We start from the raw sequence: 27345 nt of genomic DNA, 5'->3' as shown, positions 1-27345 counted from the left end.
TTGTTAAAAAATAAACCACATACGTAAGACTGAATAATTTGAAAATAGCAAATTCTGATCGCTCTGAACTAAAAATGAACGCAGGTACACGCTTAGCGCTTCCACGTCGAGTTATTCGATAGTGCAGTGGAAATATGATTGAAACATGTAAACAAGTGACGCAGTATTTACAGGTGTTGGAGCTAAAAGCTCCACTTGGGGAGAAAAGTAAATTTCGTGCCTTTGTCAGGCAGACTGCCTGTCGTTTTCCGAAATTCCTAGCGTTTCGGTGCACAGTACCGGAAATGGGCGCACGGGTGGCTAATCGTGTGACAAGGGCCTGGCTGTCGAAAAATATCGCCGGTAACCTTACGTCTCCACCTTAGTTTCCATGTTAACCACTGCGATTACCGTCCCTGCGTTTCGGACAGCTAGGGATGAGCGATTAGCACCGAGAATTAGCAGTCATTTTATGCGTTTGATGATATCATCAAACATCGACCTTGCTTGTCGCTGCTGAAAGAATGTACTTTTGTGGTCGTGAAGTTTCTGAAGGGATTCTACTATTATTTTATGAACTGAGATCGAGAGGACGAAATTTGGTTCGACTTTTTCTCCAGAATATGAAATGAATATTTGAAACGCATATGCGAGATTTTCATTGCAACATCAGGAAAATTATATTTATGATACAAGTTTGTAATGTTGTAGTTGTCCTCTGTGTTTAAGGTAACAACGCAATAATCTGGCGATGCAATAATTTAATGGAAGTGAATGAAACGTTACAATAACTTTTTAAAAGTGTCATGCTACAACATGTAGTTATCGCAAAGGATCACCAAATAGTAACGCAGAGGTGGTGACGATAACAGTTGAAATAATGGAGGAAATTTAGGCAAGATGATGATGGTGGTGGTAGGGGTGGTGGTGGTGGTGGTGGTGATGGTGGTTGTGGTAATGTAGATGCTGAAGGAAGTATTTGGAGGTTATTTGTGTAAGAATATCTGTCTACTACATGCCTGTAGATGCTATGTAACGATAAATAGTGTTTCTTGCCTATTAGTAACAACAATAAAATATATTAGTATACTTGATGACGATAATTCGTGGCACAAATCATAGTCATTGATTGTAATATTGCCCACTAAAGCGAAAATGGAGATTTTGATGGATTAAGTAATAAATAGAATAAAGCGAGTACAAAGGATATATTGATGCCTAAATAAAAAACCAAAATGTATTTAACTCTTAAAGTTTCTCTTACCGTAATGCTTCAATTATGTTTTTGGATAAAGGAGAAAGGGGCGGTTTTTTAATAACTCATAATGTACAGTAAGATAACTGTACTGACTTGGTTTGTTTAGAAACAATTCCAACCATTTACATTAAAGCATTGGGACATTACTCTTCTCCAAGAGTTATTTAAGTCATTTTCTCGCAAAAATATGGAGCATTTTCCTATTCTTATTAATTTATAGTTCTGCTCTACTTTCATTTGGAGTATCTTGTGCTCGGTATTTAGATATCTTTCCTCCTTGAGGGTTTGTTTGACAGGAACTGGTCTGTGACACGATCGGCGAAGAATGTGTCCCACGTTGTTCATTTGCAACATTTTCTTATGGAGTATGCTACTAATCTATGTTTCATGCCAGTTATTTTGAATTCATTTTCAGATCTCACGAGTTTCGACAGCGAATTTCCATTTGCGTAGGATTTTGATAGACGTCAACATTCTGAGTCACTCAGCAGATTAGTCTCTATCAGTATTTTATAAAAAAAAATTCTTTGCTTCTCTTCCCGACCTTTTCTTTTAAGCTTTCCTGTCACTGTGCCACACCGCTTAGAGATTAGTCGAAATTAACGCTTTACGCCTTAATGCGTCTTTACGTTTATGTATACCTCAATTAAGTGTAAACATGGAACTTAGTACATTATCTTTAGCCGTTAGCACGTTTGTTTTATGAATTATGTTGCTGCTGAGGAAAACCGTAATGTAATAATTCTCGATTCCTAACGGTAGTATTCTCACAATGCCACGGGGCGGATACGTTACACCTACCTTTTCACAATATTGTTATCTGGTTATGTACCTTATATTTTATAATTTTTAAATAAATTGTTATTGTTTATAGTGATGTGTTATACCATATTCCGGAACTGTTTTAAATTTTTCAGTAATACTTAACCCAAATATTTAGGTCTTATTGGAGCTGACTTTTCACAATAAAATTCATATTCATATTTTCACTTTCAGGACCCTTTTAGACATCAACACATCTTTAAGAAGTATATTGTGAATAAAAGTGAACAACAACTAGGGATTTTGTTTCTTTAAAGCTTTTCGTGGTGGTCATAAAGCATCGCACCTTCGTTATGGAAAATGCTGAGATTGTTCTAAAATAAAGTTTCAGGTCCTGAACCCTACTTACATATCAGCATCTATTTAAAAAGTGTGTTGTTAATAAAGATTAACAACAATTAACGAAATTTGTTTTTTTTTAAACCTCTTTGTGGTGGACATGAAGTACCCCGCCCCTTGGGTATACACGCCATGGAAAATACGTTGGTACTGCTAGGGTTAAAAGTTGAGCTTTCGTACTTAACAACTGCTGTTCACTATTTTTTCTTTTCATCCACTTACGAAGTAATAATGCAACGAAGTAGCTGCGCCAATTTCTTTCCAGTTAATACATAGTTGTTATCTAACATATACGACAATTACAATTTCTAAAAAATATGAATGGGTGACCCTGATCAGGTCTTCTCCGGAATTTTCTTTTTCGATTTTTCTTGTGATATATTATTTTTGATTAGATGTATGGAAGTGATCGAAAGCCCTAATATGGGCAGGCTCGATGACAAGTAATAACAGGCATATAAAACAGTGGGCGAAACGTTATCAACAGCTTGTACAGAAACCAGACTGCAGCTCTAAGAGCAGAAGGACAGGAAAGGGATATAGTAAATGATACGGGAGTGAGACAGCGTTTCATACTATACCCCATGATATTCAATTTGAACATAAAGGAAGCAATAAAATCAAATAAAGATTAAGATTTGTCGGTGACACTGTAATTCTCTCATGTTTTGTCGGGGTGACTGATGAATAGTTTATTTTCGAGTGTTTTGTAAACAACTCGGTTGAACACCCGAATCCATATCATTAAACCTCCTTGCAGCTCCAGAGGGGAGCGCGGAGGAGGGCGGGGGGTGCCCACCTTTCGAAAATTTTGTAATGTAGTCAGATACTTAATACTTTAAAATTTTGAAAAAAGTATTTATTATTTTTAATGTAGTCTTCTGGAGATGCAATTACTGTTTTAAGTTTTGCTGTTACACTGAACATATCTGTAGAGTAGATGCGACTTTTCTCAGTGAATGTCATACTCAGTATTTTCTGGTTTAGGATACTACTTACACACCAGTACCTGTTTGGAAAGTATGTTGTGAATAAAAGTAAACAATAATTAAGGAAATTTGTATTTTTCAATTTTTTTGTGATGGTCACAAAGCATCCCCCGGTTCCACTCTTAGTAATTCACGTTATTGTAAGTGCGTAGGTATTTCTAAGGATTTTCTAAAAGATGTTTTCAATATCTGGACCCTACTTAAGAATAAGTACCTCTTTAAAAAATCTGTTGATACTGTAAGTCAACAAGACTTAGTGTAGCCCCCCCCCCCCCCTCCTGGTAAAACACGTTACCGCAAATGCGTTGGTATCCGGAGGGCTAATTATAATTCTGTAATTCTGCAGTTCGGCCAAAGACGGAAAAGAACTCGGAAGATCAGTCGACTGTAGTCTTGAAAAGATGTTACAAGGTGAACTTCAGTGAAAGTTAAACTGGATTCATGGTGTTTAGTACAATTAGGCTTAGAGACGCTGAGAGATTTAGAAAATGAGCCACTGAAAGTAGTTTTGAATATTTTTGGACTACGATGGAAGGAAACAGGATGCATATTTAGACTCGCAATAGCAATAAAAGCTTTTTCTGAAGAAGAGAAATATATTAACATCAAACATAAATTTAGGTATGAGGAGTTATTTTTAAAGTATTTTCTTGGGTGTAGTTTTATACGAAAATTAAACGAGAACGATTCCTTTTTGTTTTTCTGAAATGTGGTGCTGCAGGAGAACGCTGAAAGTTAGGCGCATATATCGAATAAGTAGTGACGAGGTACTGAACAGAGTCGGAGGGAAAAGGAATTCGTACCAGAACTTCCCAAAATAAAGATTACTTTGATCGGGTACAACCTTATATAGCAATTAATAGTGAATTTGGCAATTGAGGGAAGTGTAAGGGTAAAAAGTTATAGAGGGAGACCAAATAATGAAAAGAGTAAGCCGATTCAAATTGGTGTAGGGTATTAAGATAACCGCACAAGATTCATTAATGCACAGAGCAGCATCAGACCAGTGTTCGGGCTTAGTGATTGCAACAAGAAAAGTAACAAAATAAATCAGATTGGAAATATCGATATACGAATGTGTGCTCTTGGTTTTTTTTTTTTGTAGCCTTTTAGTCCTGTGAAGGTTCCTTCATAACCATACAACACATGTTTCGTGTACCAGAGGAGTATGTCTGGCGTCCGGGCAACGCTTGCTTCAAACCGTGTTCTGCGAAACACGAAGGAGCGAAGGAATTTCTAGACCTTATTGGATGCGGTGCATGGGTAGTAGGCACAATTGGCTCATTTGAAACTCTGAATGTCTGTTTGGCTATGAAAACGTCAGTTGCACTTCAGTTCATTAAATCGTCGAGTCGTCAGGCGTGAAATACGGGTGTTTATACGAAAGGGAGAATCTTGTGCGGAACGATCTTGTTCGTTATTTCTTTGGTTTATGACAAATTCGGCTGTAGGTCAGTCGAACATATGGGTAGCCCGCACGAGTGACGCCCATTTCCGGATACACTGTGCTTACCAGCTTTCGGATACATTACACCGTCCAACATGAACGAGTAGGGGAAGTAACTGGAAAAATCAAAAGCTATACATGGATGTACGTGTATATACACATTCCCCCCCCCTCTCTCTCTCTCGTTCTCTCTCTCTCTCTCTCTCTCTCTCTCACACACACACACACACACACACACATACACATACACCCACATACGCACAAACACCCACACGTAGAGATTGAGAAGTGCAGAAACATTACACACAAGAGTTTAGGTTGATAGATTGAAGGCAAGAAGCCATCGCTGTGGCCCTGTTTATTGCTATAGTGACAGGATCTGTTGCGAATTGCGCGTGACTACCTTTCGCACGCGGTAGAAACACAAGATTCATTTGTGATTGACAGTCTCCAGAGATACAGGATCAGGTACGGTCTTTTCGCTATTGTATGTACACAAAAAGTAGCACTCTTTGTAAATTCCAAGACAAAGGACCTTTGCCTCATAGTATAATTTTTTTGCTTCGATTATCATCATTGTCCATGCCAGATATCATGTGACACACACAATCTTTTAGCGTAGTCTACATTACAAGAGAAGTTCAACAAATTCCTCATCAATACAAATAGCTTACTGTATTATATTCGCATGTGTCGATTTCAGTTTGTGATAACTTCCGTTGCCTTAATCGTCGGACATAGCTAATCAGTTTAATTGGATAATATTGTAAGAGCACTACCACTTAAAAATATCGCTCTTTATCACACATAATATACATTGTTAACTATATATGTTGCTAAGTTTACACTTTTCTCATTGGAGATAGAATGAAGTACGACAACAAGAGTAATACTGAAAAATACTGGTTTTGTTCTTAATTAGGCCGATTTCTGTTACAAACTTATATACTTCTTCCGATATTCCATCCACTTTAACTTATACCAGTATAAAAAAGCTCAGTGTAAAAATATTTACAAGCGTTTTTTATTACTCATTGTCGAAATACCGATACTTTTTTTTTTTTGAAGATTGCAACGTACGCTCATTCAAAAAACTATTTTGCGCTTTCATTTTCCATCTGTTACAGACTTTTTTACATACTATTTTTACTACAAATACCGATTATAAAAGACAAACGACTGTTGTCTAATTACGTTCTAAAACGATCTCATACCTTCCGAGAGAAACTTTGATTTGGAAAGCACTTATTGTCAGAGATACCCTAAATTTTTCGAATTCACAAGTGGTACGTTAACTGTGTAAAACTGCGAAGAGAAGAAAAACTACAAGTCCCGACAAAATAATTTTCTGAATGAAAAGTGCAATGTTGCCGATGTACAATGAAGTTTTCTCATTCAATGTTATAAAACTGACGTCGTGGAGCTAGAAGCTCTCAGCATAATCTGTTGTAATGACACCTGTCTTAACAGGAGTGGTATAACTCAGAAAGTCACACATATTGAGGAGATTTGTTGACGTCTTCCTCGATGATAGTGACATTCATTGGAAAAGCCTTACGCCTTTGTAACTACTGGAAATCACACACCTTTGGGACCTGTGCGTATCTGAACAGTTTTTATAGAGTTCCATTGTTGGCGTGTAATGGTGTTCGAAAGAACGCTTACTCCGGATGGGTGAAGATGTTCAGTGTCACTTTCTATAGCCTTGTGTGACTAGTCTGTATCACTGGTGCTCTTCAACACGTAAGTGGCGTTGTCGAACCGTTTTGTTGGTACTGACTGAAAAGTCATCTTGTATGTGTCATATCCTTGACAGTTGCTGGCACCAATTATTCGTCAACGATAATATTTCTAACTGAACACTATTTACATTCTTAACACGCGAAGTAAACAGTAATTCGGCAGTACGCAGTAACTACGGTGTTCCACACCGCGGCACGGGATTTCTTCCTCTGTTCTACCATCTGCAGCTCGTTCAGTTAGTTCACATTGCTACCATGGCACCGATTCACCTGACGTATTGTCAATAACTGGATCTTGCATTGACGTGAACAAGGGTAATAAGAAGAGAGCAAAGTGCCAACAATACCACATGGAAGGCACGCATAAGCATTGGGTATTCTAGTACTGCCTTGATTTTAAGAGCGATGTACGTCTCGTATGTCCGTTTTTGATAGTTTTGTCATCTGAAAATACTGAAAATACATAGACGTGGTGAGTTCGAGTTGCATACCTTTAGTAGACTGTCTTCCACCATCAGCTACTGTACATGTAGGCGACTGAAAACAACTTTTTATGCTTGTATAGCTTCATTCGTTCGTAATTATTTTTGGCACATGCTGCAATTATGAACAAACAATTTATTATTTGTTCGTTTTATTAACAGCTACAGCAATCCTTGTGATGTTGTAGTCACGTAATATAGAACACAGACTTCCATAGGAAAGTTTTCCAACGATGTGTAGTTGAATGTCTCTTGGAGCGATGAGAAGACAGAGACTGAAGCGTCCAAAAAACAATACTACTTGTAAATTTTTGAGATAATGTAATATTGGCAATAAAGTAGTCATTATATCATCGTTAAGAAAAAGTTTCATCAAATTCAGTTGTTGATGACCACAGACTTGTGATGTAAGCAGCTATTCTAATCTCCTAAACGTAATTTTATAAAGAATTTGTTGTACTAAACACATAACATCTCTACGATGAGCAGAGTCAGAAAAATATCTGGTCAAAATCATCGTAGGAGTGCATTTATACGCAGAGAGCGAGGGCATTTTGTTTGCACTATTTCATTTCTAATTTCTAATCAAGGAAGCTGAAATTTCTTTCCAGCTGTGCATCACGATTGTCAGAAAAAGAACCAACACGCAAATAGGAAGGAAGGAACGATGGACATAACTTTATGGTTTCGCATACCGTCGACTACGAGGTGATTAGAGGCAGGGCAAAAGCTCTGGACGGGCATGAATGGGGAAGGAATTCGGTTGAGTACTTGCCAAACGATGCACCCCGGAGTTAAATTGAAAGATGGCGGAAAACCACGGAAATCCGATGTAGGATTGGATTAACGGGTATTTGATACAAGGTGCTCTCGAATACGAGTCCAGTATACCACACACTGTGGCATCTCGTTCGGTTTCTAACAGGATGAAAACTACGAAGAAGCACTGAAATTATGCCAGTGTTGGGTGCAGAAATAAGAATCGCGTAACATGGAGAAGATATCGGGAACAAGGTGCAAATGTCAAACGTCAACCTGAAAAAAAAAGCAATTATTGTGACTGCCGCATCCGCAATACTCGTGTCACATAAGTCCACAAAATGGGTCGGCATTTGTATTCAGACAAACGGAACTTCCAGAAAATCCTGTTTGAAACTCAGAAGAGTAGAACATAGCTTTACGTCACTAATGGGACTCCAGCACCACGCGACAATGACATCATTGTTGACGAATGCTAGTTGAAATAACAGCTAACGATACAATAAAGTGACGCAAGTGGTTCCCTGACAACAAAGCAACTCGCGGTCGGCTTATCGCAGTCAACAGATCGGCCTATCGTTGTTACGGGTTTCATCGTGAGTCTTCACAGAAATTGAGGGCAAACAGTTGTGAAAACTATTTTCTTGTGCTCGTGCTTTACTATTGGAGTAAAATGCTAGAGTGACCCACGACCCATGTGAACAAAGTGGTAAATCGTATGCCATCGCAGGTGTGAGGGATCAGATCTCAAAACAAACTTGTTTGATTTATAGTCGTGAATTTGTCCGTGCCGTGTCAACAACAGGTCGGGTGATACTATTATAAGAGTGTGAAAAGGTGCGGCTTTTGAAATTGTACGCAAGTGAAGCAGTGTTGTACGGTGTAAGCATGGAACATGCGGAGACGTAAGAATGGTGGCACAAAGGGTATTTCCAGTGCAATTCCTAGCTTCGGACCAAAAGAGCTGGTTTCAAAATTATAAACTTGACGAGTAGTTACTGTCACAGGTTGAAGAAGATATCTGATAGAGAGGGGTCATGATCCTTCACTGATGATATTTGCGTGCAGAAAGTCTCCTGCTCCCACCATTCGTCAATTTCTTCAGGAACGACCCACACAATCGAATTTGATAACTAAAAAACAATAATACGAATTGTTTAAGTAAGGATGTGGAAAACTTAGCAGATGGTTGGCTTACTGGTGGTGGGAGGAGGAAGGGGGAGAGGGTATCAAACACCTAAGTCATCGGTCCCATCGGATTAGCGAAGGATGGGGACGGAAATCGGCCGTGGCCTTTCAAAAGGACCATCCCGGCATTTACCTGAAACGATTTAGGGACTCACGGAAAACCTAAATCGGGATGGCCGAACGCGGTTTCGAACGGACGTCCTCCCGAATGCGAGTCCAGTGTTCCGACCACTGCGCACCTCGCTCGACTTACCAGATATCGGACATTAATTTACTAACTGAATTTTTTGTGTTACGGAATACAGTCGAATTAAGTCAGACATGCTGAAAAAATAACATTCGGAAATGCGCCACTGAGAGTCGTATGTGCTATCTGAGCAGGAAAATAAATTTTGATGGGTGAAGTAGAGAGGATATAAAATGTAGAGTGCGTACAGCACGAAAAGCATTTCTGAAAAAGAAGGATCTGTTAATATCCAGTACAAACTTAAGCGTAAGGAAGTATTTTCTAAACGTATTTGTCTGAGTGCTGGAACTAAACATGGAATACAAGCGGCTCAGACAAGATGTAAATAGAAGCTTCTGAAATGTGGTGCTCCATGGAAAATCCTAAAGATTAGATGGGTAGACCGAATATGTAATGAAGAGGTCCGGAATTGAATTGAGGGGAAAAATAAATTTATGGCATAAGTTGACCAAAACAAGGGATTGCTTGAGAGGACACAGCATGAGACATCAGAGAATAGTCCCTTTGATACTGGAAGTAACTGGGGTGGGGGTGGGGTGTCAAAACTGTAGAATGAGTCCTGCGCATGAATATAGTGAGCAGGATCAAATGGATGTAGGTCGCAGTAGGTATACAGAGACGAAGGCCCTTGCACAGGGTAGCGTCAACCTAAGACGGTCATTCTATCAATCAAGCCCTGTATTTGACAGCTGAGGTCATCAGTTGCAGCAGAGGAACAGCTAACGGCATATGTACTGTGATACTAACAACAACGACACCGTAATGGAAGGGCTGCCGTGGGCCGTGCCTCGCCACCCATGGAACTAGGAACGGATTGATGTGGGCCGGCTTGTAGTTGTTCTCGTCGCCGGCAGCAACGACTGCAATAGTGGAGTCGCCTCCTGCAACTAAGGGGAAAAGTGTCGTCCGTCGTTCATAATCACCGAGCGAGGTGGCGCAGTGGTTAGCACACTGGACTCGCATACGGGACGACGACGGCTCAAATCCTGATATACGATTTTCGCACATTGCTTGAATCGCTTAAGGCAAATGGCGGTATGGTTCCTTTGAAAACGTCACAGCTGATGTGCTTCCCCACCTTTGGAGCAAACCGAGCTTGTGCTCCGCCTCTAATGACCTCGATGTCAACAGGGCGTCAAACCAAATACCATTCCCCCAAAGCATATCGATGCTCTCGCAAAAACTCTCGAGATATGAACTTTGTAGTTTCCCGACCATCTTAAATAAGCTTAAATATGGGCAATGTTTCGACAAGCAGCATGGCTCTTTGGCAGACTGCTCGCCCACTGTGTGGGAGCCTCGGTTTGACTCCCGTTCGATTCAGATTTTTCAAACAAAGGTGCATGTTCCACGAGCTTTTCCGTGTAGCGTAAAACACAAAGGTGGGGAAAAATATCGATAGCGCTCGAAAGTTGTAATCGCTGGATCGAGTCTCGTTTCGCTCATTAGTTTCTTCGTTTTTTTTTCTGTTCAATTCGAAACTTACGTCATTTAAACAGAAAATCTATGAAGTATATGCTGATTAACACATATCTGTCAATTTTATCAGAAATGGACGTCTTCTTATTTATAAATGAATAAGCACACAAAATTCCATTTTTCATAGCGAATATGAATTGTTAATTACCAATATTTTATGAAACATTGTTAATGAAGATTGATTACATTTTTTAAAAAATTGCAAATTTTTATTCCACATTTATCTACGTTAAACTACACGGAAATGCTCGTCGAGGATGTAGTTCAGCTTAAAAAACTGAATGCAACAAGAATCCAACCCTGCCCACTCGCAAGACAGGCAAATAATGTGCTGGGCGCACTCAGCCTCGTGATGCCAATTGAGGAGCTACTCGACCGAATAGTAGCGGCTTCGGTCAAGAATACCATCTTACGACCGGTAGTGCGGTGTGCTGACCCCACGCCCCTCCTATCCGCATCCTTCTCTGAGGATGACACGGCGGTGGGATGGTCCCGGTAGGCCACTCGTGGCCTGAAGACGGAGTGTGAGTGCCGCAGAGCCACACTGCACGTCGAAAACATGGCCTTATTTAAGCGAATTAAAAACGAGACGAAAACTTCAAACTCCATTTTCCCGAGGATCTGTGAGAGCTGTGTCGTTCTGCTTTTGGTGATTCATATTTGACTTCTGTACTTCACGTACCACAATTTATAAAAAATTACAAAAATCCTATTGCTTTGTGGTGTTGTTGTCAGCTTCCTTCCTTCCTGTTTTGTTCCTAATCTATTTCAGTTAGTTACAGTGTGTACTAGTTACAGACAGGAGGAAAACACGTTGCGCAACAATAGTTATGGTAGGCCTTGTTAGGTATGGTAGAACCTGAAGTCGTCATTAACAGCCGAAAAAGTTATGGTGAAGGGAAGTGCTATGGTGTAACCTTCAATAACGCACTTTGCATCATTAGCTGCGAACGCATAGGGAAGAAAATTCGACTGTTGCAAGTAACAACTTGAGTACGAATGAGTACAGCCTATATTTAAATGATGTGCGACAGGTCACAGTGTAATAAATAAATGAATAAATAAATAAATGTGAGGAATCGTTCACGGCCGGCTTTCCACATTCAATCGAATAACGCCTTCGTAGATACTTCAGCAAGTGGGAACTACCCTCGACCACCGACTGGTGGGCGTCGCATCCGAAAATGCCCGAAAGCTAGTACGGAGGCTCGGGACGCTTTCGTATCCACAGCCCGTGAGATCGTAGCTTTGCTGTGATGTCGTGTAGGAGGAGGGTGCGGCGGCTCAGTTGAGCGACTCCGCGGAGACGGAGATGGAGGCGAAGGCGGGCAGGCGCGAGTGGTGCCTGGCGGCGCCCAGCGGGATCTCCTCGATGCGCTCGAGGTCGGGGGCGGCGCCGGCGCTGTTCTGCTTGCAGAGGCGGCCGGTGGAGGCGGCGCGCTGCTCGTGGTGGGCGGCGTGCGCCGCCGGTTCGTCGCCGCGGTCCAGGCTGAACTGGCGCCTCAGGAAGCGCGACCCCGCCCCCGCAGAGCGGCCCGCCGGCACGTTCAGGTGCTGCTCGCTGGGCGACAGGCAGCGGTAGTGGTTGTAGTTGGCGCTCAGGTCGCGCCGCTGGTGCGCGTGCGCCGCCGCCGCCGCCGCCGCTGCCGCCGCCGCCGCCGACCGGCAGTTGAGCGACGACGCCGACACCCCCAGCAGCGCCGCCGCCACCTCCGACGCCGCCAGGCCCGAGCTCTGCCACGGGCACACACAACAGTCGGCACTTGTAGACTTGTGGATTCCCCAACCATCTACTACAGGGCCTGTTCACAATACTGGGTGTACCAGGAGCAGTGTTCATTACTAAATCCGTCGGCACACGCACCGTGCATCCGAACGTTGAGTGGGCCGAGTTTCTGACGTCATAGCGTGGAATAGCACGTTCGGGAGTCTTTCCGAACGTGCAGAGCAGTATCTGGCATGTCAGATATCCTGAGCGTGCGTCTGAGCGTTGACCAATCAGATGGCACGACGCCACCTACGTCACGTGCACCCCACCTCCCTTCAGCATTGAGCTGTCACGTGCCTTATTGGCATTCAGTTCCAGCCTACGCGTATATATGTCGCTTCTGAGTACCAGCAAACTGAGAATCATTCGAAAACCTGTTGTTAACTGCGTGATTCGTTGCAATAAAATAATGAGAGACACCATATTCGTGGCAAAAGAATTATTGTAACTTGCGTATTTGAAAGTAGCGACACACTGACGATCCACGAAAAACACATTGTTCTTGGTACAATTTGTTATAATTAAATTTTAGTTAGTAACATAGCTACGATTAAAGCTTTTAGCATGTCGTAAGCCCTTGTAAGAAGACCCCAACTGAGTAGTAATCGCTTTAGCGTAGTGAGTAGCGTTACTGAATCAAGATTAGCTATAGGATGAAATAAATAGGAAGTGCAGGGAAGCTAAGACGAAATGGCTGCAGGAAAAATGTGAAGACATCGAAAAAGATATGATTGTCGGAAGGACAGACTCAACATACAGGAAAGTCAAAACAACCTTTGGTGAAATTAAAAAGCAACGGTGGTAACATTAAGATTGCAACGCGAATTCCACTGTTAAATGCAGAGGAGAGAGCAGATAGGTGGAAAGAATACATTGAAAGCCTCTATGAGGGTGAAGATTTGTCTGATGTGATAGAAGAAGAAACAGGGGTCGATTTAGAAGAGATAGGGGATCCAGTATTAGAATCGGAATTTAAAAGAGCTTTGGTGGTCTTGCGGTCAAATAAGGCAGAAGGGATAGATAACATTCCATCAGAATTTCTAAAATCATTGGGGGAAGTGGCAACAAAACGACTGTTCACGTTGGTGTGTAGAATATATGAGTCTGGAGATATACCATCTGACTTTCGGAAAAGCATCATCCACACAATTCCGAAGACGGCAAGAGCTGGCAAGTGCGAGAATTACCGCACAATCAGCTTAACAGCTCATGCATCGAAGCTGCTTACAAGAATAATATACAGAAGAAAGGAAAAGAAAATTGAGAATGCGTTAGGTGACGATCAGTTTGGCTTTAGGAAAAGTAAAGGGACGAGAGAGGCAATTCTGACGTTACGGCTAATAATGGAAGCAAGGCTAAAGAAAAATCAAGACATTTTCATAGGATTTGTCGACCTGGAAAAAGCGTTCGACAATATAAAATGGTGCAAGCTGTTCGAGATTCTGAAAAAAGTAGGTTCAAATGGCTCTGAGCACTATGGGACTCAACATCTTAGGTCATAAGTCCCCTAGAACTTAGAACTACTTAAACCTAACTAACCTAAGGACATCACACACACCCATGCCCGAGGCAGGATTCGAACCTGCGACCGTAGCAGCCCCGCGGAAAAAAGTAGGGGTAAGCTATAGGGAGAGACAGGTCATATACAATATGTACAACAACCAAGAGGGAATAATAAGAGTGGACGATCAAGAACGAAGTGCTCGTATTAAGAAGAGTGTAAGACAAGGCTGAAGCCTTTCGCCCCTACTCTCCAATCTGTACATCGAGGAAGCAATGATGGAAATAAATGAAAAGTTCAGGAGTGGAATTAAAATACAAGGTGAAAGGATATCAATGATACGATTCGCTGATGACATTGCTATCCTGAGTGAAAGTGAAGAAGAATTAAATGATCTGCTGAACGGAATGAACGGTCTAATGAGTACACAGTATGGTTTGAGAGTAAATCGGAGAAAGACGAAGGTAATGAGAAGTAGTAGAAATGAGAACAGCGAGAAACTTAACATCAGGATTGATGGGCACGAAGTCAATGAAGTTAAGGAATTTTGCTACCTAGGCAGTAAAATAACCAATGACGGACGGAGCAAGGAGGATATCAAAAGCAGACTCGCTATGGCAAAAAAGGTATTTCTGGCCAAGAGAAGTCTACTAATATCAAATACCGGCCTTAATTTGAGGAAGAAATTTCTGAGGATGTACGTCTGGAGTACAGCATTGTATGGTAGTGAAACATGGACTGTGGGAAAACCGGAACAGAAGAGAATCGAAGCATTTGAGATGTGGTGCTATAGACGAATGTTGAAAATTAGGTGGACTGATAAGGTAAGGAATGAGGAGGTTCTACGCAGAATCGGAGAGGAAAGGAATATGTGGAAAACACTGATAAGGAGAAGGGACAGGATGATAGGACATCTGCTAAGACATGAGAGAATGACTTCCATGGCACTAGAGGGAGCTGTAGAGGGCAAAAACTGTAGAGGAAGACAGAGATTGGAATACGTCAAGCAAATAATTGAGGACGTAGGTTGCAAGTGCTACTCTGAGATGAAGAGGTTAGCACAGGTAAGGAATTCGTGGCGGGCCGCATCAAACCAGTCAGTAGACTGATGACAAAAAAAAAAAGAACTGACATGGGAGAAACAGAGCTTGCATGGCGTGTACACGTACAGCTGCCCATGTAGCTTCAACACGATGCCACAGTTCATCAAGAGTAGTGACTGGCGTAGTGTGACTAGCCAGTTGCTCGGGCACCATTGACCAGACGTTTTCAGTTGGTGAGAGATCTGGAGAATGTGCTGGCCAGGGCAGTAGTCGAGCATTTTCTGTATCCAGAAAGGCCCGTACAGGACCTGCAACATGGGGTCGTGCATTATCCTGCTGACATGTAGGGTTTCGCAGGGATCGAACGCAGGGTAGAGCTGCGGGTCGCAACACATCTGAAATGTAACGTCCACTGTTCAAAGTGCCGTCAATGCGAACAAGAGGTGACCGAGACGTGTAACCAATGGCACCCCATACCATCACGCCGGGTGATACGCCAGTATGGCGATGACGAATTCACTTTTCCAATGTGCGCCCACCGCGATGTCACCAAACAAGGATGCGACCATCATGATGCTGTAAAGGGAACCTGGATTCATCCGAAAAACCGACGTCTTGCCATTCGTGCACCCAGGTTCGTCGTTGAGTACACCATCACAGGCGCTCCTGTCTGTGATGCAGTGTCAAGGGTAACCGCAGCCATGGTCTCCAAGCTGATAGTCCATGCTGCTGCAAACGTCGGCGAAATGTTCGTGCAGATGGTTGTTGTCTTGCAAACGTCCCCATCTGTTGACTCAGGGATCAAGACGTGGCTGCACGATCCGTTACAGCCATGCGGATAAGATGCCTGTCATCTCGACAGCTAGCGATACGAGGCCGTTGGGATCCATCACAGCGTTCCGTATTACCCTCCTGGACCCACCGATTCCATATTCTGTTAACAGTCATTGGATTTCTACCAACGCGAGCAGCAATGTCGCGATACGATAAACCGCAATCGCGATAGGCTACAATCCGACCTTTATCAAAGTCGGAAACGTGATGGTACGCATTTCTCCGCCTTACACGAGGCATCACAACAACGTTTCACGAGGCAACGCCGGTCAACTGCTGTTTGTGTTATAGAAATCGGTTGGAAACTTTCCTCATGTCAGCACGTTGCAGGTGTCACCACCGGCGCCAACCTAGTGTGAATGCTCTGAAAAGCTAATCATTTGCATATTACAGCATCTTCTTCCTGTCGGTTAAATTTCGCGTCTGTAGCACGTCATCTGCGTGGTGTAGCAATTTTAATGGCCAGCAGTGTATAAGTGTAACCCCTTAATACGAAGTTTCGTAGTCTCGCTAGCCGTAGCCTGCAAGTTTCTGCATGCGAGCAGGCTTGTGCAGCAACTCCCCAACGGCGCGGTGACTGCTCGCAACGGGGACCCCACCACTACGATTGGCCCCTCCCCAATAACACCACATGCGCAGTGGTGCGGTCCTACACTACCGTACACAATAGCCACTGGACGATACGTTACACCCGCTGCTCACCTGCTCCGCCGAGGCGGACTTGACGGGGTGGTCGAGCGGCGCCGAGTTGGCGGCGCCGGCGCTGCTGTGCACGGAGGCGCGCACCTTGAGGTCGCACGTGGAGACGCTCTTGGCGGGCAGCGGGCTGGCGTGCCCGGACGAGCCGCCGTCCTCTGACCTGGCGTGCTGCTGCTGCTGCTGCTGCTGCTGCTGCGGCTGCTGGGGCAGAGGCTGCGACTGCTGCGACTGCTGCGACTGCGGCGAGCGCTCCCTCTCCCTGTCCGCGCTGGAGCCTCCAGAGCCCGCCCCGCCGCCGCCGCCCGCGCGGTACCGGCTGGCGCGGATCAGCCGCTCGTCCAGCCTGCGGAACACACACCGCTGGAGCCACCGACGTTACGCCAACATACTAATTCCATCCAGAAAGTAAACTGGAGGAAACGGACAGTCTTTCACAAAAATCATAACACAAAGCTCTGGTTGGTTCTTTTCTTGTACTACCGGTTTGTCACCTGTACCATCGTAAGTGGAGCATGAGTCATAAATGTACACATCTACATCTACGTGATTACTCTGCTATTCACAATAAAGTGCCTGGCAGAGGGTTCAATGCTCTCTCTACCGTTCCACTCTCGAACGGCACGCGGGAAAAACGGGTACTCAAGTTTTTCCGTGTGAGCCCTGATTTCTCTTGTTTTATCGTGATGATAATATCTCCCTATGTAGGTAGGTGCCAACAGAACGTTTTCGCAATCGGAGGAGAAAAACTGGTGATTGAAATTTCATGAGAAGATCCTGTCGCAACGAAAATCGCTTTTGTTTTAATGATTGCCACTCCAATTCACATATCATGTCTGTGGCACTATCTCCCCTATTTCGCGATAATACAAAACGAGCTGCCCTTCTTTGTACTTTTTCGTTGTCATCCGTCAGTCCCACCTGATGCGGTTCCCACACCGCACAGCAGTACTCCAGAATAGGGTGGACAAGCGTAGTGTAAGCAGTCTCTTTGGTAGACCTGTTGCATCTTCTAAGTGTTCTGCCAATGAATCGCAGTCTTTGGTTTGCTCTACCCACAACATTATCTATGTGATCGTTCCAATTTAGGTTATTTGTAATTGTAATCCCTTAGTATTTAGTTGAATTTACACCCCATAGAATTGTGTAACTTATCGTGTAAGTAACTAGAAGCTTAAAAATAAAATGTTACTTACAAGAGCAATACGCTGCAGTACTACCGAAACTCGACCAAAAACGCCTCACATAGTACGAAAATGGAAGCACAGGAATGCAGCTGTCGACACATTCATTGACAAAAATACATCAATCCGTTCACAGCTGAAAAATTGCATTGCTTGCTATTAGAAACCAACAATATGAACCGTGTACGTATGGGTCACGTACAAACAGGTCAACTGCGTAGCAGAGTGAGCAAAGCACAACGAATACAAAGAGATATCAGTGGACTGCAGAAACATGAGGCGCATTCAAGTTCTAAGGCCTCCGATTTTTTTTCTCCGGACTGGAAAGAGATAGAAACATGCGCATTGTTTTAAAATGAGGCCGCGTTCATTGTCAATACGTCCCAGAGATGGCAACACCGTACGGCAGATGGAATTTTCCGCCAGCGGCGAGAATGAGAACTGTTTTAAATACTTAAAATGGCGATGTTTTCCTTACTTGAACAGCGTGCAATCATTCGTTTTCTGAATTTGCGTGGTGTGAAACAAATTGAAATTCATTGACAGTTGAAGGAGACATGTGGTGATGGAGTTATGGATGTGTCGAAAGTGCGTTTGTGGGTGCGACAGTTTAATGAAGGCAGAACATCGTGTGACAACAAACTGAAACAACCTCGGGCTCGCACAAGCTGGTCTGACGACATGATCGAGAAAGTGGAGAGAATTGTTTTGGGGGATCGCCGAATGACTGTTGAACAGATCGCCTCCAGAGTTGGCATTTCTGTGGGTTCTGTGCACACAATCCTGCATGACGACCTGAAAATGCGAAAAGTGTCATCCAGGTGGGTGCCACGAATGCTGATGGACGACCACATGGCTGCCCGTGTGGCATGTTGCCAAGCAATGTTGACGCGCAACGACAGCATGAATGGGACAATGGATGAGACGTGGATGCCATTTTTCAATCCAGAAACAAAGCGCCAGTCAGCTCAGTGGAAGCACACAGATTCACCGCCACCAAATAAATTTCGGGTAACCGCCAGTGCTGAAAAAATGATGGTGTCCATGTTCTGGGACAGCGAGGGCGTAATCCTTACCCATTGCGCTCCAAAGGGCACTACGGTAACAGGTGCATCCTACGAAAATGTTTTGAAGAACAAATTCCTTCCTGCACTGCAACAAAAACGTCCAGGAAGGGCTGCGCGTGTGCTGTTTCACCAAGACAACGCACCCGCACATCAAGCTAACGTTACGCAACAGTTTCTTCGTGATAACAACTTTGAAGTGATTCCTCATGCTCCCTACTCAACTGACCTGGCTCCTAGTGACTTTTGGCTTTTTCCAACAATGAAGGACACTCTCTGTGGCCGCACATTCACCAGCCGTGCTGCTATTGCCTCAGCGATTTTCCAGTGGTCAAAACAGACTCCTAAAGAAGCCTTCGCCGCTGCCATGGTATCATGGCGTTAGCGTTGTGAAAAATGTGTACGTCTGCAGGGCGATTACGTCGAGAAGTAACGCCAGTTTCATCGATTTCGGGTGAGTAGTTAATTAGAAAAAAAATCGGAGGCCTTAGAACTTGAATGCACCTCGTAGATACTAACAAGACATTTCAACCAGAGTACAGTACAAAACAGTATCACCATATCGATGGACGAGTCAAGATTTGGTAAAAATGGTACGTCACAGAGGATAATTGTATATACTGAAGAGCCAAAGAAACTGGTACGGCTGCCGAATATAGTGCAGGGCTCCCGCGAGCACGCAGAAGTGCCGCCACACGACGTGGCATGGGCTCGACTAATGCCTGAAGTAGGACTGTAGGTAACTGACACAATGAATCCTGCAAGGCTGTCCACAGATCAGTGAAGAGTACCAAGGGGTGGAGATCTCTTCTGAACAGCACATTGCATGGCATCCCAGATATGCTCAATAATGCTCATCTCTGGGAAGTTTGGTGGCCAGCGGAACTGTTTAAACTCAGAAGAGAGTTCCTAGAGCCAGTCTGTACCAATTCTGTGTCGCATGGCCCCGATGGAATTGCCCACGTCCATCGGAAAGCACAATGGATATGGATGGATGCAGGTGATCAGACAGGATGCTTACGTACGTTCACCTGTCAGAGTCGTATCTGGACATATGAGGGACCCATATCACATGCACATGCACATGCCCCACACCATTACAGAGCCTCCACCAATTTGAACAGTCCCCTGTTGTCATGCTGGGTCCATGGAATCAAGACGTTGTCTCCACACCGTCACACGTCCATCCACTAGATACAATTTGAAACGAGACTCATCCGACCAGGCAACATGTTTCCAGTCATCAACAGTCCAATGTCGGTGTTGACGTGCCCAGGTGAGGCGTAAACTTTGGGTCGTGCAGTCATCAAGGATATATGAGTGTGCCTTTGGCTCCGAAAGCCCATTTCGATGATGTTTCGTTGAGTGGTTCGTAAGTTGACACTTGTTGATGACACAGCATTGAAATCTGCAGGAATTTGCGTAAGAGTTGCACTTCTTTCACGCTCAACGATTCTCTTCAGTCGCCGTTGGTCCCATTCTTGCAGGATCTTTTTCCGGCCGCAGCGATGTCAGAGATTTGATGTTTTACCAGATGCCTGATATTCACGGTATACTAGTGAAATGGTCGTACGTGAAAATCGCCACTTCATCGCTACGTCGGAGATGCTGTGTCCCATCACTCGTGCGCCGACAATAGCACCACGTTCAAACTCGCTTAAATCTTGATAACCTGCCATTGCAGCAGCAGTAACCGAGCGAACAACTGCGTCGTTGCCGAACGTTGCGCCATATTCTGCATATCTACATATCTCTGTATTTTAATACACGTGTCTATACCAGTTTCTTTGGCGCGTCAGTGTATAGTGTAAAACAAATTCTTTTAATAAACCATTAGTGTTCGAAATCAATAGCATTAAGGGCTGTATCCAGGGCGGAGAATTGTGACAATTAAAACAACAAATTAACCTGTCAGCACGTATGTATTCCACACCAACATAATTATTGAACTGTCAGAATGGGTTCTTAGTGAAAGTAATAAAATTTTATTGATGAAGAGAAGTAACATTTTCTGTTGTCAACTTAGATGAGTCCATCGTGACACATCGCGATGTCTTAAATACGAGGGACGTGGAACAAAAATAAAGATGTTAGTACAATGCATGTCTATTAGTGGTCATACCAGTTGAGTAGAAAATGAATAGCAGCAGGCATGTTAAGATTGCAGAAAATTCACAAGCCGAAATGAAATGCAGAATATATTATCCTAAGATAGCTTATGTCAATCTGTTGAAAGTAACATGTAGTCAAATGCTATGAGGATGATAAATACATCATTGTATAATATTAATTAACAGGTACAAATCGATGATAATTCATTACCGCAGAAGTAATGTTAAAATAGAATTATATGAAGAACACACATGTCATGGTACTAATATACTGACTGAACGGGTACCCTGTGTCACCTTTTTTTTCCTGTCGACCTGCTTATAAATCATCTATATGTTGCAACTCTTCTTCTCGATTTCTAGTAGAGTATAATGCTATTTTTTAACTTGAACCTGACTGCTGTATTTTTATCAGTGAATATGCCAATAGCTACATTCTGTCTCTCCAATTTTGTAATAGGTAAGGTGGAAAATTGGAAATTTGTGGTAAGGTCTTTTGGGACCAAACGGCTGAGGTCATCGGTCCCTAAGGCTACGCACTACTTAATCTAACTTAAACTAACTTACGCTACACACACACCCATGCCCGAGGGAGGACTCGAACCTCCGACGGGGGGAGCCGTACGGTACATAAGGTGTTTTTGTTCGAGATTCGTTACTACTACAGTGTACTGCTCTTGTCATTTACATTTTATTTATGCGATTTTAGTTACATTTGTGACTCATGCTACACTTACGAAGAAGATATATGTACCGGATAAGGGTCTGCAACCGAAATCGGCAGTACTATGAATTGTGCTACGAGTTTTGTGAAATATATTTGCGCAATTAACAACTGACCGAAGAAAATGTTCGAAATGGACTGTGCTACACTATGCAGAACTTGATCGAACGCTACCCAACTGATACGCAGTATTTCCAAGCTTTAGATATGATGATTATAATTTCGCCCGTATCCGAGTTTCTTTTAAGGTTTTCAGTACAGAAAGGACCCATTGCGACAGATGGAAAATGGTCTGATTACATGGTGGTCAGTGTGTGTGTCTAACGTTGCCAGTAATCTTCATTGGTGACAGCAACACAGTATGGCCAGAGGACATACACGGACACCCAGTCGCCATATTTCGGACTCTGTGAAAAGTCCAGTCATTTTTTTCAGGGACTTGGAGCGGTTTGCTGCTTGTTTGAGCCGATGTGGACAGTAAGAAAATAAAATAATCACCACCAGCTACGTCCCCAGTATGCCCCCAACATCCTTGCACGAAATTATCACGAAATACGTGTTGCTCCCGCTTGCTACCAAATAGCTATGGAGGAACCAGACTAGTGGACACAAAAGAAACTGCATAGAAGCACTGGTGACATTTCTGCAACGGCACCGCCACAATGTTAACGAGTTTTCAGACATGGTTAGCTCAACTGGTTCCAGAAATATCAAAAGACGATCCCATTGGTATCACAACACAGCTTGGTAGATCAATTTCGAGTACTTAAAGAAATAATCCAAATATTGCTTACTTTCTCGAAGATTATAAGATATCTATTAGATATGTACCATGTTGCGTATTATGTTTGTTAAGTGCCGATATATGAATAGCCTAACACGATACTATGACGATGACTGTTTTATGAGCGGCTTAAAACACTTCCGATTCGACAAAGGAAATAATGAAGACTGTCTGCTTTCACGGCTTTTCTTTCATTAGAACCGGGTTCGTTTCGTTGTTTGTATCAAAGCGTTACAAAAGGACGAATTTCATAGTTGCATATTAATAAACTGTGTTCAGTTTATGTTTTGTTGGTCGTCTGTAAACACAAAAGTATGAAATGGTTCCTTTCGGAAAGATTTACAAAAGAACAATGCTTACGAAATGTATATACTGAAACTGAAAGATATCTGGAGCAGTTATACGCAAACATTTTTCTTAATTTCATTCTTTTAATGAATAGCTGCGAAGCCTGTATTACAAACGAAGCTCTTCTGCAGATGATATAACACAGTGACAGTGCGAAGGAGTAGGTCAGAAAAGCTCGAGAAATAAGTATTTGTATCCTAGTGTCAATGTTTTTCTCCCAGCTAATGTTCATTACACGCCATCTTCTGACCACAGCGTTGCAAATCACACAACAATTTAATAAGAATCTCTAAATCATCTTTAATGTTCGTTCTGGAGAATTTTTCCCGTTAACCAAGTCTGCGTGCTCGATTGGTGTGAACTCAGTTAAACTTCTATGGAGACTGGTGGTATTGAGAGAGATATCTGTTTATATCAGCTACCTTCGTCACGAGGAACGGCTAGCTATATGAAGAAAAGAATGCGATCGGTATGTCTTTTATTTAATTATTTATTAATTGTATTAAAACAGGTTCATTCTCTACTCGAGTGGGCAAAATGGGCTGCCCAATATTCGAGCCACGGTAGAACCCGGTTATTTTTTTCCAAATATCTGGTGAACTGAAACTGGGGCACGGAAGGGCCGAACTGGGAATATCTGAGAGATTTCCACTTCCGTCATTTTCCTTAAAACCTACGAAAGCTCCCAAAAGTCTTGATGGGGTTCGAGGGGGGGGGGGGGGAGGGGGGGGAGGGGGGGGGGGAGCTATTTTTACGAGGAACATTCAATCTATAATGCAACACTTTTTTTTTTCTCAGCCGATTTGGTTGACAAAATGCGGCATTTGTTGTGGGACGTCGAAGAATATTCCCGCTTCAGCCCCTATAGTTTCACGAAATTCTGATAAGTGGCGACGCTATACGTAACATTCAAAATGGCGTCTGTAGAGGAGGTACGTTCCAGGCAGAGAGCTGTCATTAAGTTCCTTTTGTCGGAGTATCACAGATATTCATAGGCACTTGCAGAATGTCTGCGGAGACCTAGCACTGAACAAAAGCACGGTGACTCGTTGGGTGAGACGTCTGTCATCATCGCAACAAAGTCGCGCAAACTTGTCCAATCTCCCGCACGATGGCCTGCCATACACAGCAGAACTTCTGCAATACTGGAACGTGCGGACACTCTTATCCGAGGTGATCGACGGAACACAATCGAATACCTGTCTCCTCAAGTGGTTCAAATGGCTCTGAGCACTATGGGGCTTAACATCTCAGGTCAACAGTCCCCTAGAACGTAGAACTACTTAAACCTAACTAACCCAAGGACATCACACACATCCATTCCCGAGGCAGGATTCGACCCTGCTACCGTACCGGTCACGCGGCTCCAGACTGAAGTGCCTAGAACCGATCGTCCACCAGCGGCCGGCCCTCTCTCCTCAACTAGACGTCACTGTTCGTAGTTCTGACACACACGTCTCATTCTTCCTCAACCATCTTAAAGCCCGAAAATCGCACCTTCCGACTTCCATGAAGCAAGTACTCCGCGAGAAGCAGTATGTGGACGATGGGAAGGGTAGTATGTGGGGATAAAGGGCCCTTCCAGTAAGGTTGCGTAAGACCGTCGCTTTGAACGGAGATTGAAAATAGGTTTTTGTAGCCAAAAGAGTAGGGAGTGCTGTGGCGTATTGGAATCCTGAATAAAACTAACTTGCTTTCAGAAAAAAAAGTGTTGCATTACTTACTGCACGTCCCTCCGAATTTAATTCTGAGACAACACTCTATGTTTCGTACGCATACTACAGTTTGTGTCATATCAGATACGACTTTACCGACAAAGTTTGAGTGATGTCCAAAAATGTTTGCCGAGCACTTTGGCTTTTCACCAGTTCACGTAACGCATGGGTTAGGAGATCTCCATCTGATCATTTTGATTTTAGTAATAAGCAGTTGAATATAGTCGATCCCTTACAAACCGCTTAGCAAACAGCCATGAACCTTCGAAAGTTCATCGGGAGACTGAACATGCAACCTGCATATTAGCTTTCGCCAAATATATTCATGCATCCTTCGTAATATAACGCAGGCTGTTGGCGAACTACGCTAGCTACAAAATTTGTTCTTAAACAAGGATAAAAGAATAAACTATCAACAACTACACAAGAAGGAGACCAACACCTAATTATGTTCGATCAAGCAGAGACAAATAAAGAGAAGAGATAATGGTTAGGCTTACCCGTGGCTTTCCCTGCAGCGAGAAAAGAAAAAAAAGAAGGATCACATTATAACTTTTTGTTTGATTTTGCACAGGTATGAGGAGTTCTGCATGTTACTACGTGAAAATACACTGGAAAACAATTATTTTCTTCATGTGGGGTACCACAGCCGCATATTTGCTGAAAGACATTGCAAAGTTTCCCGCTCAATTGTAGTTTACACTATTTACTTTATTTAATTGCGCACTATCGGCCAGTTTCGGCCTTACAGGACTTTCTCAAACTCTGTATTGGTCAACATTCTGGTTTCAATAATACGCTTGCTCGTATATGGGTTCGCTTTCAAAACTGCCATATTTGCTGTTAAATAACCGGATGTGTAACTTGTTGACACCTACAGAACTTGAGAATGGCCAGTAAGGTCGAAACTGGACAATTATTCTTAATTAAATAATGTAGGCAAGTGTAAATTACAGCCGAAGTGGTACATTTACAATGACTTTCAACCGGAAAACAGTTTTATATTAAAATTTGTATTGTTTAATGTTAATCAACAAGATATATGACACGTCATCCAGTAATCTTTGATTTAATAGAGTTCTTAAATTTGATTAGCTCTACCATTACACTACCGCTGTTACTTGCAGAATCTGTGCCATGTGTAGACGTGTAGCTGATCACCTATTTTGTAAGCTGCGTCGGATGACACCATCTTCAGTTCAGTCCTACAATGAAATTATTACGAATCAATGTTTCTATGACACCGTGTTCGTATGTCGCGCCATAACGTTATAAACAATCGCACTGTGGTCGTAACTTAGTGAATCTATGTCGGTAGGAACATCGCCCACGAAAGCAAAAGTCCAATCTGAATCCCGCTCCGACACACAGTTCTAATTTGTCAAATATTTACACAACAGTGTACATTTCTCCGTAGAGAACAATGATCCGGTCTGTTACATAGGTAAAGCGCGTTTCTGGAAACTGAACGGTCACGAGGTCGAATCCCGGTCGGATGACAGAATCTTTCAGTCTGCCTTTAACCCAGCCTGCAGTTTCAGTGATGCGAAGGCTCGCCAGGAAAGACACGTCGTTCGGATTCCACGTTAAATTGTAGACCACCCTTCCCACATAGATCAAAAATTTTGAAAATTTGTGGTGGGACCAAACTGCTGAGGTCATCGGTCCTAGGCTTACACACTACTTAATCTAACTTACGTTGAGGACAACAAACACACCCATGCCCGAGGGAGGACTCGATCCTCCGCCGATGTGACGTCCATTTGAATGACGTACACCAGTCTGTAGAGCCACACGGAATTATCATCATACAGGCGAATGGAGTTTCCCCTTCGAAGCAAATTATCTGAATCAATCGAATTAAGCTTAGTAGCCTAAACTTAAGTACGCTTTTGGGGCTGTCAAATATTTCCCAAAATTCCCCTCCTGCCGTTCAAAATGAACCATGTGCAGCCCACTTTTCTGCTCAGTGAGATTGCCTGTTTTAAGGAAATAAAACTGTCATGCGCTGAATCGTCGACTACCGAGATGAAATTGAAGCTTATGATGCAGTCACAGTGTTCCAGAAGCGGCGTTTCCACAGTAATAACAAGCGGCAGGAGGAGCAAATGATATCAGTTAGCACTTTTGTAGCAAAATAAGACATTAGAGTTGGAGGACACTTCTGACTGGACAAGGGTTGGGAAATAAATCAGCTGTGTCTATTTGAAAGGGATCATTCTCACATTCCCTTAAGTATTTTACGGAAAACGTGGTAAACATAAATCTGCTTCGTCGGACGGAGATTTGAGCGTCACTCCTTTTTTTCGGAAGGCATCCTCACATCCTAGAGAAACGTCGCAGTGTTTAAAGCAGTAATCTATCATTCGAGAGAAGAGGGCATTAACCGTCCACTATAGCGCTGTTGCCACCTTTCAGCATCGTAACGCTAATGGCTGCAGTTGACAACAATAGTTGAGCAGCGACAATCGTGAGGCGTTGAAAAGGAACTTTTACAAAACAGCTTTACGTGATTGGCAGACGTGGGTGCGCGAATTGCCGTGCTCGTTCCTCTGTCAATTGTCAGTGTTATTACCCCGACTCGACTACAGGCGACAGTGCTTCTGGTTTTCCGACACTGTCGTGAGTAGCAGGCAGAAGTAGTAGTTGTTCTTTCATTCAGCCGCCAATTCGTGGATAACATTTACAACGATGCTGGACATGTCTTGGTATTACAGATTAGGAATAAAAAACGTATTTCACATATACCGGTATTTACATACTTACAGATTTAATGTGACAAGGCTGGGGCAGATAACTCAGCTGTGGCCTTGTTGTACGAACGATACCGGCATTTGCCTGA

At 43.1% G+C, this 27345-nt stretch overlaps 1 protein-coding gene across 1 annotated transcript in view; it reads right to left on the bottom strand.

Moving 5' to 3' along the window:
• Positions 1-12015: 12015 nt before the first annotated feature.
• The window catches only part of LOC124594396 (retinal guanylyl cyclase 2-like), a gene marked incomplete at its 5' end in the record, with an annotated part of 448596 nt that continues 433266 nt past the window's right edge, over positions 12016-27345 (bottom strand). The window contains 3 exons of the mRNA XM_047132764.1: positions 12016-12465; positions 16580-16919; positions 25004-25015. Coding sequence (XP_046988720.1) covers positions 12016-12465; positions 16580-16919; positions 25004-25015 — 802 coding nt within the window. The remainder of the gene's footprint in view (positions 12466-16579; positions 16920-25003; positions 25016-27345) is intronic.

Source organism: Schistocerca americana, chromosome 2 (genome assembly GCF_021461395.2).
Source record: "Schistocerca americana isolate TAMUIC-IGC-003095 chromosome 2, iqSchAmer2.1, whole genome shotgun sequence".
In the NCBI taxonomy this organism is placed as follows: domain Eukaryota; kingdom Metazoa; phylum Arthropoda; class Insecta; order Orthoptera; family Acrididae; genus Schistocerca; species Schistocerca americana.
This window is presented reverse-complemented; position numbering and strand designations above follow the sequence as displayed.